This window comes from Taurulus bubalis, assembly GCF_910589615.1.
Source record: "Taurulus bubalis genome assembly, chromosome: 6".
Classification (NCBI taxonomy): Eukaryota; Metazoa; Chordata; class Actinopteri; order Perciformes; family Cottidae; genus Taurulus; species Taurulus bubalis.
Window position 1 is genome coordinate 21,285,012 of NC_136594.1, and position 15,678 is coordinate 21,300,689.

Genomic DNA, 15,678 nt, shown 5'->3' on the forward strand with positions numbered 1-15,678 from the left:
CACACTACTGGGCTGTGACACACCACCGGCTGAATTCTCAAAGTCAAAGAAGGTGTTGCTTTCGCCGATCCCCAGTATATCCAGTACTGACGGTGTGGACGGGCCACTGGGGGCCTCCTCCTCAATAAGACTGAGAGTAGGCAAGATGTCCACCAACTCTGCCATCTCCATCGGCCGGATTACCTCGGTGATGCTCGAAGAAAAGTCCTGTTCTTCACTGTAGGACTCCTGTGTTTCCAGAACTGTGTACCCCACTTCGAACTGTGCAACAGCACCAGGCTCTGGTTCAGATTCGATTAAAGCGTTGGCACATCCTAAATCTGACTGGCCAAGGCTTGTCAAGTCGACAGTTGATTGGCCGATGTCTACAGGGTATCCTCCCTTCGCGACACCCTCCATTAACAGCGTGGCCTCTTCAGGGACAACCACGATTCCTGATGGAGCGGCGATCTCAGCAGGAACGACGTTTGATGGAGTCCCACCGACTAGAGACTCTGGAAGGGAAATGGGGAGACAAAAAGCAAATTACAGCAGCATTCAGTCTGAAGCAAATTACAGAAATTCATATTGCAGCTAACACGCCAAACTAAAACATATGAATATTGCAGCTAATATGCTAAATATTAAACAAGATACATTAAACATTATACAAACTAAACATCAACATTAACTTTGTCATCAAAGCAGTGAGTTTTTTTCCACCACTCAACACTTAATAAATACTATAATGATGTATTCGAGAACAATGCAGGAAAACACTAATTAAAAAACTAAATAGAATTGAAATAAAATAAAACTAACTGAATGCTCGATGTGCTGCAGACACTTTCTGGACCAACCCTCAGTACCGCCTTCGTCTGCTGGAGGAGGACGATGATCCCGAGGACAACGAGGTGGGCTGCACCTTCGTGGTGGCTCTGATGCAGAAGAACAGGCGGAAAGAGCGCAAAATGGGCGCCAACCTCTTCACCATCGGATTCGCCATTTATAAGGTGCCCTGTTCTTAGTCACCACGAAGAGATTGTGTGACATACTTTTGGTCGAGTGTGTTTTTTTACATGAAGTTGAAATATTATCATGTTCATTCATTATATAGCTCCTTGTGGCATGTTCCATGATTGTTCTGATTTCGTTTAATAAAATAAATGTGATGTCATTCTGTCACCATAAGATAAATTAGCTTATAATTTTCCCCCTCATGCAAAACAAACACTGATGTTGCCTCTGTTTCTCTACAGGTGCCAAAGGAGGTAAGGAAGGTGTAAACTCTCACAAAGGAGCAGCAGTTTGCAAGTTATTTACAACCTATTGTTTGTTTTATGTTTTAATTTTTTTATTATGGTCACTCATTTTTACACAATAGTCATACACTGTGAGGGAATTCTTTCTTCTTTTTGTTTATATTTGTATCTTATCTGAGTGTCGGAAGCGTCTCCGTTCAGCACCTCCTTCCCGTTCCAGATGCACGGGAACAAGCAGCACATGCAGAAGGACTTCTTCCTGTTCAACTCCTCCAAAGCTCGCTGCAAGTCCTACATCAACCTGCGCGAGGTGACCCAGCGTTTCCGCCTGAGCCCCGGGGATTACGTCATCGTTCCCTCCACGTACGAGCCGCACCAGGAGGGCGAGTTCATCCTGCGAGTCTTCTCCGAAAAGAGGAACACCTCAGAGTGAGTGGGCGAGGGCGATCGGGGGTGGCCTGCAGGGGGCGCTGGGTGAGAGGAGGGAGTGGGTGCTTTCCCCTTGTTAGAATGACATATTTACAGGTAGATATGTTTGTTTGATCTTGTCACTCCATTGATGTTGATGTTTCTTAGTAGGGCTGGGTATTAAAATGCATTGCATGTCAAAACCATATTTGTTATTGGCATTGGCAGTATTTGATATTAGGATATTGAGAGGTAAAAAGTTCATCAAGAGGTTGTTTGGAGTTTTGATGTACTTTTCTTCAAGGCATAAACACGATTATGTTTCTTCCACTTTCCACCTCACAAAGAGATGCAACACCGGTTATGGCTGATTATTTTCATCACTGATTAATTAGCTGATTTTGTCAATTAATCCATTAATTGTTTTTTTCAAAGGGTTGAGGTATTTTGTCCAACCGCCGTTTCAAAAGCTCAAGATGTTCATTTTATTCGAGAGTAAAGACAAAGTAAAGCAGCAGTTACCCACATTTGAGAAACTGGAACCAGCAAATGTTTTGGCATTTTTTTGTTGAGAAAAGACACAACATAGTTATTTCCTGTCTATCAACACATTGATTAATTGACTAATTGTTTCAGCCATAACACTGTTAAATGCTCTCAAAAAACAAACCACCAAGAACAAACAATTTTAACGGCGATTTGATTTGTAGAACTGGAAGAAATCGGCCCCAGTTCGAAGCTGTTATGGAATCTTTTTTAGGACAAGCGACTTCAGATATGGGCACGTTCCGGTAAACTTTTCAAAATATTCAATACTGCATATTCAAGCAAATCAACAAACCTGCCCACCTCCCTGCAGCTGTGGAGGACAGACAGCATGCAACTCTGAAGGACCGGCACCTGTGGGATGGATGTGCACTATAATTACCAGACATGGCTTTAGATTGAACATGTTTTTGCTTGTAAAATAACATTAGCTGTAACCTGCTTGAACACCAGAAGGGTGTGGCTCAACACAGATATTTATCAACTGGCAAACTTACTTAAACCGTCTAATTCAAAATGAAGAAGAGGACGCCCTCGACAACCAAGAAAGCCCAAAATAAGAACAAACCAAGCGAAAGTGCTCTTGACTGGAAGAAGCATCAGGTGGTACTGAGCTAACACATTTTATTCACAGCTTAATTTAGTGTTGGTGGAATACTTTTTGCCCTTTCAGTCCAATGTGAGTATGGGACTTTCTGATGTTTTAAGTCCTGCACACATGAGCTCAGGATCTCACTGCTTGTTTGTTCCCTGATGAGAATAACGTGACTGTAGTAAACAGATGAGTGGTCCAGATGAGATGTTGTTGTCACCATCGTGACCGCTGTTTGTTCGTCTTCACCCAGGGAGATAGAGAACAGGATCGAGGCCGACCATCCCGTGGTAAGGGTCCTTCATTTCTTTTCATGACTTGGCAGAATTAGAGCTTTCGTCTCAACTTTCTTCCTCAAGTGATGGAAAAACAGCTGCAGCGTGAGAAAGCTCTCTTCTTCCTCAGCTTTTAGTTTTCTGTTTTAAGTTCATTCAAACAAACATTTGCGTCTAAGCTATTCTTGCATGAAAGCTGCAGAAAAGAGTGCAGTTTTCACCTTAAAACATATATTTAAACTATTTGTTCAATATGTCATGAATCCTTAATGATGCTTAATAATATAAACACACTTGAAGGCAGTTCTGTACCACATAAAGAGAGTTTTTCTTCTTCCTCTTGTCTCTTCATCTCTTTCTCCTTTGTAGCTCCGTGACGACTCAGCCGGCACCGGCCTCAGTGGGGGAGGAGAGCGAGGAGGACCAGCAGTTCAGGACTATTTTTCAGGAGATAGCCGGCGATGTGAGTACAAGACGTGCCGGGAAACATGCAGATTAGAAATAACCAGTTTGTGTTTTTGTTTTTTCAAACGATCCTATCCTTCAAACGGCTTTTTGGCTTTTACAACTAGTAGTTGAAGACCTTAGATTGCTGGCTTACTGTGTAAATAATGGCAAAATTGTCAAAATGTAATGGTCGTCTTCTCTCTTCTCTCTTCTACAGGACAGGGAAATCACCGCCAACGAACTGAAAGACGTTCTCAACAGAGTGATCACCAAACGTGAGTCCAGTTAGATCAGCTGAACGGTGCTTTATCGAGCGGGCACTTAAAAGATGAGGATGGAAATGTAAGGTGGAAATCTGTCTAATATTAAGATATAACAACCGGCAAAAAAATTAAAATATTGGAATGAGCAGCAAACAAACTGCATTATGTTAATCTGTAACAGGGGTTTTAAAAGTCTAGAGACTGTTGACTTTCCCTCAGACAATGCTAGGAAAACCTGAGTGTGTGGAGAGTTAAAATTGGGCGAGTGGGTTCTGAAAGTCTTTGTTAATCCGATGAACTCCCTGCAGCTATAATTAATGTGTTCTATGACTGTATTGACTTCTGAATGTGGCCCTGTGTCCCTGTTTTCCCTCCAGATAAGGACCTGAACACAGAGGGCTTCAGCCTGGAGAGCTGCAGGAGCATGATTGCTCTGATGGACGTATCCTTTGTATCGAGTGCATCGGGCTGGCTGTGTTGTCTGGAGGAGGCACAACCTGCCGAGACCCCGAACAGGGGCTGTGATGGACGCTAACCGGGCCGAGGCCTCGAGTCCCCACACGAACACGCGACGGGTCAATTTCAGGAGAAACACAATCACATTTGTCATTAAGCAACATGCTTCTGACCTCTGACCTCACAAGAATTTATTACACAGTCCACTCAGCTGGAAGATGTATTCAGATCCCTTTCTCAAGTAAAAGTACTAATACCACACTGTGTAAATACTCCAATACAAGTACACGTCCTGCCTTACTTAAGTAAAAGTATAATCAGCAGGATGTACGTAAAGTATGAAAAGCAAGGTACTCATTGCGTAGTGAAATCAGTATTTCACTTTCATATAAGATGTTTTCGCATTAATATGATTGTGCATGTTGCATTTTACTGCTGTAGATGTTTAGGAATGTGGTAATTGTAACTCATGGTGGGAACTTTAATCTACAGCGATGCATCATATTATATAAGATTGTCAAATGTTTGTAAAAACAACCCTGTTTTCAGCTTTGTCCAGCTGATCCAAAATTTCTTTTTAAATAGTTTATTCAGCTTCATGTGACACAAATAAGCTTTTGATCTAAAAACAATTACACAGTCAGTGTGAGTCACATCAGTGGAGAACCACAACTACACACAAGATAAACCCCCTTTCCTCTCCCCAACAGAAAAACACCAAAATACTGTCAGCGCCACAACAAACTGGGTGAACTCTCACTGCACCAGTTCATTAGTATTATAAATCTAACATTGAAACAATATAAAATGAACAATGTACGGTGAATTGAACATAATTAACCTCAGGTAAACACTGCTTCACATCGCATAGATATCCTCACACCTGCCACTGCTCCTGGACTGTTATGAGCCTTCACAAAAGAAAGTGCTGGTCGATCCACATTTTGCGATGTGAATGGACTAAATATTTGACACGATCCTATAGCAGCATATTTAGGGGCTGGAGCAGGGCAAACCTGAGCCAGCCCTAACTATAAGCCTGAAACAGCCCTGACTATAAGCGCCATCAAAGAGGAAAGTCTTAAGTCTACTCTTAAATGAGGTGACCGTGCCTGCCCCCCGAACTGAAAGTGGAAGCTGATTCCACAGAAGAGGAGCCCGATAACTGAAAGCTCTAGCCCCCAACCTACTTTTTAACACTCTGGGAACCACAAGTAACCCTGCATTCAGTGAGCGTAATGCTCTCGTGGGGTAATATGGCACTATAAGGTCCTTAAGATATGATGGTGCATCACCAGTTAAGGCTTTGTAGGTAAGGAGAAGGATTTTAAATATGATTCTCGATCTTACAGGAAGCCAGTGGAGAGCAGCTAGTACAGGAGTAATGTGATCTCTCTTCCACGTCCTCGTTAGTACACGAGCTGCAGCATTCTGGATCAGTTGGAGTGATCCAAGGGATTTACCAGAGCAGCCTGATAATACGGAGTTACAGTAATCCAGTCTTGAGGTAACAAATGCGCGGATCAATGTTTCTGCATCGCGTTGAGACAGGATGTGCCGGATCTTTGAGATGTTCCGTAGGTGAAAAAAGGCGGTCCTTGAGATCTGTGTCACGTGAGAGCCAAAGGACAGGTCCTGGTCAAAAATAATTCCGAGATTCCTTACGGTGGTCCAGAGAAACCATATCATCAGATACTTGATTTCTGAGGTGTTCTGGTCCGAGTAAAATAACTTCAGTCTTGTCCGAGTTCAGCAGCAGGAAGTTGCAGGTCATCCAGGTTTTGATGTCTTTAAGACACGCTTGAAGTTTGGCGACCTGGTGGGTTTCATCTGGCTTGATCGACAGATATAGTTGAGTATCATCGGCATAACAGTGAAAGTTTATGGAGTGTTTTCTGATAATATTGCCTAAAGGAAGCATATATAAGGTGAATAAAATTGGTCCAAGCACAGAACCCTGTGGCACTCCATGGCGAACGGCAGTGGTAACCGAGGCCTCATCGTTTACAAACACAAACTGAGATCGATCTGATAAATACGACTTAAACCAGCTTAGTGCTGTACCTTTAATACCAATCAACTGGTCTAGTCTCTGTAATAAGATGTCATGGTCAATGGTGTCAAATGCTGCACTAAGGTCTAACAAGACCAGTACAGAGACAAGTCCCCTATCTGATGCAACTAGAAGGTCATTAGTAATTGTCACTAGTGCCGTCTCTGTGCTATGATGCTTTCTAAATCCTGACTGAAACTTCTCAAATAAACTATTGTTATGTAAAAAGTCACACAACTGGTTTGCGACTACCTTCTCCAGTATCTTGGGGAGGAAGGGAAGGTTAGAGATGGAGAGGAAGGGAAGGTTAGAGATGGGCATCAACAGTTACGAGATGAGGAATGCTGTCAATGATGCAGGTGTAGTGTTTTTTAAGCTTAGTTTGTCACATTTGGACTTGCACATCTATGTAAAATGAGTTGTTTATGTGTAGATTACAATGCATGAAATATGATAATTAATAAGGGATATTATTATGAAGGATTTGTGATTGTATGCATATTAAGGTCATTTTTATTACTGTATAATGATGTCCATGTGTACATTGCAATGCTTAAGATAGATTATTGTCTATCAGGTCACAGAGTCACTAGTTTGCTGAGGTCACATGAACTCTGTGCTGCGGAGTGCAGAGGTCATTTGCACACAGACAGTGGTTGAGGGTTTTACAAAGGAGCATTTGGTCTTAAGGAACAAAGAGAATGGACCACCTGTGGTTTATGACACGAGATAAGGAACTGGAGGGGGATTCGAGTTGCATGTCAGCCAGCCGAGATGAAAGGTTTCTGGGGAAGGATGACTGTAGGCTGAAGTAAGATTCTCATAAGTTGTAACATATAGAACTGAATAACAATTCCTTCTAGGTCAAATATTGCATTAGCAAACAAAGGAGGGCGGAGTGAGGACTTCAGGTACCGGAAAACATGAATGTTATGGAGCCATTTTCAAAACCTGCGCCAAAGAGAGACTCCGCCCCTGTGGGACTTTTAGCCAATCGCATGCCGTAGATTTGAACCAATGAGGCGAATGAGCTGGGATGTTAAAACCAGATTGTAGATTCCTGTTCGAGGTCTTTTGAGCTGAAGCGAGACAGGAACGGGCTGTGGAGCGGAAGCTCGGAGACCCTCAGCTGAGTATATGTACACTGTATCACCATTTGAACATTAATTAAACCGTTAATCATAACTTTGATTTTCCAGTATTTCTTCTCTGCCATGAGCACACGGGGTTCTACGAATACTTTTCACAGGTAATAACTCTTCTTCTTCTGTCAGCTCACTCACATCACAGAAACACAGATTATTTTTAATTATAATTATATTTCTAAATTAATCCATATACTGTAGATATTTAGTTTTTTCTTGCCCGTGTTTTCAGATATCTGTGTCTTAGATTACTGCTGCTGTTCTGAAACAATGGAGATGAATGAAATAATAATATCCAGAGTGACAATGGCAGTTATCTCAAAACCTCAGCAAATAAAAAACAAAACTATCTGAGCGACCAGATAGTTGAAGGGACTTTTGTGTTTCTGATCTTTTAAGGTTGTTGTTGTTGTTTACAATATTCATGAACAGTGGAAACCTGTAATGGTGATCACGTCTGTCCGGGTCAAATTATTTATTATTATTGGATGATTATTATAACCAATTTATCTTTTTCCTTATTTCTCATGCAGCTTACCATCTAATTGATTGAATTTACTACATTAATATAGATTAATGAAACAGACAGCTTTGCTATATACTTTATACTTTATAGTTCAAATATGCTATAATATAGTTTTGTACTGTTTAAAAAATAAAGCTTACAGTTAAAATAAAAACTTGCATATAGCCTTAAACAGTATTGTGCTGTCTGCAAATACAGTAACACCAGTAGTGCAAATAGGCCTGAAAATAAACTGTAACTGTATCAAGGCTGAACTGTTAAAAACAAGTAGGTCATTTGTCTGATGCTGCATTTTAAAACGACATTGAATCATATTTTGTGGCGCAAACATGCATGTTTTTGTGGGATTAAATGAATGTCTGTGCTGCAGATGAACCTACAGCTTGAACTCACCCTCTAAATGTTCTCTTCACTGTACAGTCATGTGTCTTGTGTCCCGCTCAGGCTTCCGTCTCAACAACCAGCTGTACGACATCATCACCATGCGCTATGCCAACGAGGGCATGAACTTCGACAGCTTCATCAGCTGCCTGGTTCGGCTCGAAGCCATGTTCAGTAAGTCAGCAGCTCACAAACACCATCAGTCAAAACAAGCAGGGTTTTGTCTGTAAAAAATGGATTAATGTCATTTTATATTTTCATTATTATCAGCCTTTTTCACAAAGTAGGGCTTTCACATCCCAACTAATCAGAAACGGTTTATTGCCAGAAATATAGCGAGAGAATATAAAAATGAAAAGAAAGTACTGCAAAATTACAGAAACATACATATAGAATAGAACATTTTAGTGTCAGAATAATAACAATAATGATGACAATAATGCCAATACTACTACAACTAATAATAACGATATTACCTGAGATCTCGTGGATATAGAACGAAATCCTGGTGTCAGGTACAGATGTTTCTTTCCCCAGAGGTTGAAAAACATTCGGCCATTTACAAGAATGTTCATAGAGAAACACGTTTTACTAGAATAACAGTTACTGTATTCTCTCTTATTGAACAATTAGGAAAACAAGGTCAGCTGAGTCCAGAATCATAAAGCATCCCCCAGTGGGTCGTCGTCATGTTGTCTATGTAACTTGAAGTAGTTTGGTATCTTTAAAGGCCTCCTAGATGAAGTGTTGGTGTGTTGTTGTTTTCTCTCCAGGGGCGGTCCAGGTCCTTCGATCAGGATGGAGATGGTACAATCCGACTCAGTGTCCTGGAGGTGAGAGCTACGGCGACATGTTAGTTTTAAACTCAGTCCGACACAGATGTGTTCCTTTCAGCAGCCGGTGTGTGTTTTATTCTTCCCTCCGACTCAGCACTATTACTGCAGGAGGTGCATCTAAATGAAGCGTCGACCTGCAGCAGAATGAATGTTATTCTAAAGTAGCACGGTGATCAAGAGTTTAGTGTCATCAGGAGGGTTCATATGAAAACAAAATCTAGCTGTAAAACCAACACCAGTCTAATCGGTGGATGATTACCGAGAAAAGAAATAAGAAAAAGAACAACCTTCAGCAACTAAAATTCTTAATTTTTCAGACTCTTCTAAAACATCTGCTATTTTGTTTTTGAATATGAAATAGCTTTACTTCTTCAGGTATATACAAATAACTCTTTGATTTAACTGCTCACAACTTATTTATATTACTGAATGCATCATGGTATCACATATGTATACAACTACTGTTATTTAACAACATAAATGAACTATTTTAGAGTTAAAGATTTATGCTGCTGCTCGATTCTTGCTCAAATTTTAATGGGCGATCTATCGTGAGATAATTGTACGATTGTGCATAAACCACCAGACTTATTGAATCTTTTCCATCTTCAGTGGCTCCAGTTGACCATGTACGCCTAGTCAGGCCCATCTTCCTCCAGCTGAGCTCCACTCCACACGAGGACCAGACCTGACAGCCTTTACCTCAATACTCAGTGTGCCAGATTGTCGTTAGCTCTCATCCACTTCACCTCCAGCCTTCCCGCCCTCAGTCCCCCTCAGCTCTGCTCTTTATACGGCCACATGTTCAACACGCTTCTTACATCTCATCTTTTCTTCCTAGTCCCCTCTATCTCGGCCTTTCGCATTTCTCTCTGCTCTCGTCCTTCCATGGTCATCGAAATATCAGTCTCTCCTTTCAGCCATTAGCCTTCTTTTTATTTATTTAAAGACACTTGTTCCGTACTTTTCTCAGGCATCAAACACACACAACCTCTTTTTTTCTGTCACAAAACCTCACAGAGCTCCTTTACAGTATCACCCCCTACCCCTCTACGTTATCATCTTCTTCCGTTATCAGACTGAGCAGTAAGGGTATTCTTCCTGTATTCATTCCAGTGAACTGGGATCTCTGGTGGACGGTGAATAAACTTGTGAATCACTCCTTCAGCGTTGATATTTCTGATAATACAACAAACAGTTTCTTTGGGGTTTTAAAGCCTCCTGTACAAACATCCCACTGCCTCCCCAATCACTTAATTTTGGGAATAAAACCATCCTGCTGGACTTTATACGGACACATTGACCGTGCCGGGTACGAGCCATCTAGCGCTCCCTGGTGGACAAACTCAGGCTTCTTTTGTTCATCTCAGCTCCAGATGACAGGAAGTAACCCCCCACCCCACCTCCTCAACATCTGTCCAGTCTTTCAGCTCTTCATGTGGATGGATGAGATTCAAGAACAAATCCGTGGAGCTGACGAGTTTTTATTTAAATGGGTCAAAAATATGGATTTGACAGAATATGGCTAATGGGTTGGACTGCAGCTTTTTTTGATTTTTTTCTTCTTCCTATTTAAGGCTTTGGTCAAATGAGTGTACTGCATATTTAACCAAATAAATAAATACATAAATAAATGTGTAGTTATTGGTTTGACTGCGTTACCAGTCGCCTAAAATCAAAAGACAAAGAAGAGACACAGTTGTTTTATGATGTTGCACCATTTTGTTTTTATTGTTCTCATTAACAAGCTCTAAGATTGCACTTTCTTAAAAAATATCTCTTCACAACTTTAATAACTTGAAGAAACTCAGAAATGCCAGGTAAGCGATGAACTGCCTGCTTTTCATAGACATAAATAACGAGCGGATGAAGTGAAACGTCACGTTAACTCCTCAACAGAGGGCGCAACCGAGAGCTGTAACCACACCAACGTAAAACTGGTCGAATCTGCCTTTCTAAAAATGGGGCTTTGCGTTAAACAACTTGTCTGTGTTTAAGGGGTGAGGTATGGCGTGGGAGATGAATCCTAGTTCTTCCCTTCAAGCGCCTCAATCTACACCTCCTCGAAACATCCTTCACCTCCACACTTCATTAGAAAACTATCTTCACTGTGGAAAATACAGCTCCGCTGCCTTCTGCTCGATGCTTCAATTATCCAATTATTAAAGTCCATTCCCGGAAAAAAAATCTCCAAGAAGGAAATTGTGTCATAAAAGCAGTACGTCACACTCACTCATGAAAAACAGGGTTAAACCACTTTGTCAACATTGAGGACGAATAAACCGACACAGATAAAACAGGAACACACACACCGTCTTCATCATCATCATCATCACCTCTCGGCTCTGTTATCACTGCAAACGTTAATTCTCAAAATGGCATCTTCAGGCCAAGTCACACAACTGCACCAAAGTCCCTCAATGCCTGAATATCACTGAGCAACAACAACAACAACAACAAAAAAGATGTTTGTTAGAAATTGTTTCCTGAAAACCAATTAAAAAAACAAAAATATATTAATTTACGTCACTTCAATGAAACTCTTTCAATACAAATCACACTGAACTAAAACGCGATCTGGTAAAAATTTTAATCACTCACTGTCATTAACAAACGGTTAATTTGAGTGAATGTCTGCTTAATAAAAGAAAAACAACTACAGGTTGCTCCACATGACACATCACAACTGCACTACAACAATAAAACATCTCTGAGCCCATGCCATATCGTAGACAACGAAACCTGGAGGACGATTATCGGTTTCTGTTGCAGTTTCTACAGAAAAGCGGAACAAATCCCTCGGATACCGGCATCGCTGAAGTTTCTTCAATAAACAAAAGTCAAGTGTTTCTTTGTCTTACTTTGGTCAGTGAAAAGAGGAACTGCAGTGGTCAGAGAGAGAGAGAGAGGCGTGTTTTTGTAGAACGTAAAAAAAACAACAACAGCAGCACAACCAACCAACCAACCCTCCTTTTGTGATTGTATTAAGGTTGGATTCCAACACCGAACAGACAGGATGGAGTCGTCGGACGCCACTCGTCGGGGTCAACAGGAGCGCTACGAAGTCAAGTGGGTCTAAAAAACCTCCCCCCCCAATATGGGAGGTCAAAGATAGCAGGGAAGCCCCTCCAGCAGCCCTTAAGGCTCCAGTTGAGTCTCCTCCTCAGCGTGTTTCTGCATGTGCACCAGCATCCCCTGCAACAAAGAAACATCCTCTAAATCAAGCTCTGAAAACCAAAACACACTCCTCTATGTACTATAAAAGACATTGAAATGGTGTTGTTTTTAAATACCTGCTTGGAGCTGTTGCGTGCACACAAAAACTCGTCACAGTTTTTCCAGCGGCACTTAAGCACCTGGGAGTTGGTGCTGGTGTGGTCGTTGATCACGTGCTGCTGCAGATGCTCCGTCATCCCGAACACCAGCGGACAGCCGTACCACTGTCAACACAAGAAACACAAAAAAGGTTGGGAACAGGAAGTCCATCTTAAAGCTTGTCTACTGTAATAAACACAAGATTGCTTTTCTGTATTCACTTTGATTATATGACGACCTCCAAGTCACATGCCAGTTTGGATGTCAGGATGCATGGGAATTGCACCCTGTGGCCAATGTCGAGCTGGGAGATGAGGCCATGGCTCCAGCTGATGACCTTCCTTTTGCATTTTGGGCAGGCCAAGTACTCGGAAGCAACATAATACATTTTCCCCACGGCCACCACCTGCCTGATTTTCTGATGCAGGCCAGCTGAGGTCAGAGGTAGTTTCTGACACTCTGGATGAGGACAGCACAACTTTACTTGCCACAGCTTGCGTGGCATCCAGAGCAGCAATGGATGGCCAAAGTAATTTTCCTGGGGAGGAGAACTACTGATCTTCAGTGGCACCTGTGGAGGATATCACCAAAGTTTGTCCACCCTGGTGAAGTCCAGTTCTGGATGCCCCTGTGCTGTCCACTTGAACAGAGCTTTTGAGATCCACCTCTGGTCCACTTCAGGCAAGGTGTGTATCCAGCCAGCAGGAAGACAGACTCGTGCTGGATAAAGACCAAGACAAAGAAAGAAACACAGAAATAAACCAATGCTTATTCAGTTTAATATGTTTGATGTTTAAAGAAGTATAAACGTACGTGCAACATGTGCCTCCTCAAACTTAATTGCCTCGGCCAGAAGTGTGCTATCATCCAGCTCAGTGAACTCAGAGGGGTGGGCGAGGCTGGGTGGGGTGGTTGTCGGGCGGGTGTGTGCCTGGGTCAAAGCTGGAAAAGTAAACAAATAAAACATGAGTATTGAACAGCAATAAATTCTCAACAGAAAAAAATGTGATATAAACATTTTTGCTTACATGGTTTGACTAGGCTGGGAGAAACCAGCCTTTTTACAGCATTAGCCACGCTTTTCTGGTTCGGCATATCCCTGCCCAAGAGGGAGCGGATAGAGGAGGTGAAAGACTGCTGGGAGGTGGCAGCTTGCTGGGCGGTGGAAGAGTGCTGGGGATGTCCAGCATATTGTTCTTCTTTCATGGCAATGGCAATTCTGCCAGAAGAAAAGAGCTCAATATACTCCCTGAAACACCCCTTGTTGTGTGCATGTTCCGGGGAGTCCGTGTTGCCGCCTTTGGGGTCCCTCTTCATTGCTGCCACCAGGAAAGCAGCGTATCCCAGGGCATTTTCAGCCACCCACTTGAAAGTCTGCCCACGAAACGACCCAAACTGGATTTGGAAGAACCCCAGCAGGTGTTTCCTGTTTGTCAAATCTCCATGTTGCTGAACTAAAGCTGTTTTGGCCTTGTCCAGCACTGCATCTGGGGACATGGGTCGCATCCATGGCTTTTTACTGTTCGCCACCTTCACCTTTGTGGCCTCACTTGTGTCTGTAAGGGAAATACTGCCATCTCCTGAAGCGAGGTTCCATCTAGATTAAAAAAAGAATATATATAAAGGAAACGGAGATAAATAACACAGCAGTGACTGATTAAATGGACACAATATTTGGTAACATTACTTAAGGAAACTGGGTATATTACTATAATTTATATTCAGTCAAGATCACCTTGTAATATTCAAAGTATGACAAGTAAAAGTACTCATTAATCATTTGGACGCAGAATGATCATTAGATTATTATTACATATGCATTACTGTGTGCAGTGTAGGCATTGCAAACTGAAGGTGATTACAATTTAATAAAATAACAAATCAGTGCAAGAATGAAGATCACTGTGGAAAATATAAAATACAAGATTAAAATAATTGGATGGTAGAAGTATAAAGTAGAATACAATATAAATACTCAAGGATAATGCAAGTATCTGAAGATTGTACTTCAGTACAGCAACGTTTCTCTACTATATGAAATTTCCCTAGCTATTTTGCCTCACTGCATGGGACAAAGGAGTTTTCAAGTGAGTAATGTTAAGTGTTTGTAACTTTCCGTTCGTTAACTAACTGTAAGTTACAAACAGGTATCCAGTAACGTTACAGTATTGTAAGACTTACGACTCACAGACGAGTACACTATTTCATGTTATTTTAGGTCTCGTCATGCTGTAACATTACTTTATTGTAAATGAATGAATACATACAAATAAACACTATAATAACCGTGTAACTGCGGACCACTCCAGTCCGCACCCCCATCCACCAAGTGACGTTAGCTACCCGTTTAGCTCGCTGCGGTCAGCAACAGACGGGGGTAGTTAGTTGGTTAACGTTGTTAGTTAACGTTACATTGACTTGACATGAATGAAATGTCAGTAACCATAAGCCCAACTAAGGGTTGCTATCGGCGAGCAAGCTGAAATATAACGTTACAGTGATAGGACAGGTGACGTTAAAACCACATTATGACACGTTAGCTAGCGGGTCATTCATTCAAATAGCAATGTATCTCAATTCATTTCTATTGACGAGAGCTATAAAGGATGCACTTACTTTCGAAATGTTGTTTGGACAGATGACAAACAATCGGTCGGCCTCTGGTCATTGTCCGTAAATTTCCATGACGCTCGTGACCTCGCAAAACGTCGACTGGGCGTAAACAATCGTACTCGGCCATTCTCGTTAATCATCGTGAGCCTCCGTGAGGTCGACGACGTGGATTGGCCAATTTGTGGTTGAATTGTGGTTGCAGACTGAAAGGTGATTGGCTCTCGCAACCAAGAATTACCTCGACTCGCGGGTCGATTTGAACCCGGGACTCCGGTGCGAGAGACCGATGCACTAACCGCCAGACCACCGCGTTAGACATAAATTTTACATGTCAACGCAGTTGGCGGTTTTTAATGTACATTGACATGTACAGTAAATGCCTAACGCGGTGGTCTGACGGTTAGTGCATGGGTCTTTCACACTGGAGTCCCGGGTTCAAATCCGGCAGCTTTAGTCGTGTTGAGACGTAAGATCCCTTAGAATAGAGTCCACATGGACTCGAACGGGAGTCTCCCGGCCAACGGCTGCCCAAAGTACTTTCCATTAGGAAGAGAAGTCTTCCTAATGGCTGTATGGGGCCT

The 15,678-nt window shown here is 42.0% G+C and overlaps 1 protein-coding gene across 1 annotated transcript; it reads left to right on the forward strand.

Moving 5' to 3' along the window:
- Positions 1–437: 437 nt before the first annotated feature.
- Positions 438–9,808, forward strand: LOC306737493 (calpain-3-like; the record flags this gene model as incomplete). The annotated part of the gene is made up of 11 exons (XM_079219226.1): positions 438–465; positions 823–992; positions 1,239–1,250; positions 1,462–1,670; positions 3,432–3,525; positions 3,727–3,784; positions 4,150–4,293; positions 6,590–6,640; positions 8,397–8,515; positions 9,107–9,166; positions 9,782–9,808. The coding sequence occupies 11 exons, from the start codon at positions 438–440 to the stop codon at positions 9,806–9,808; spliced, it is 972 nt and encodes a 323-aa protein (XP_079075352.1).
- Positions 9,809–15,678: the final 5,870 nt, after the last annotated feature.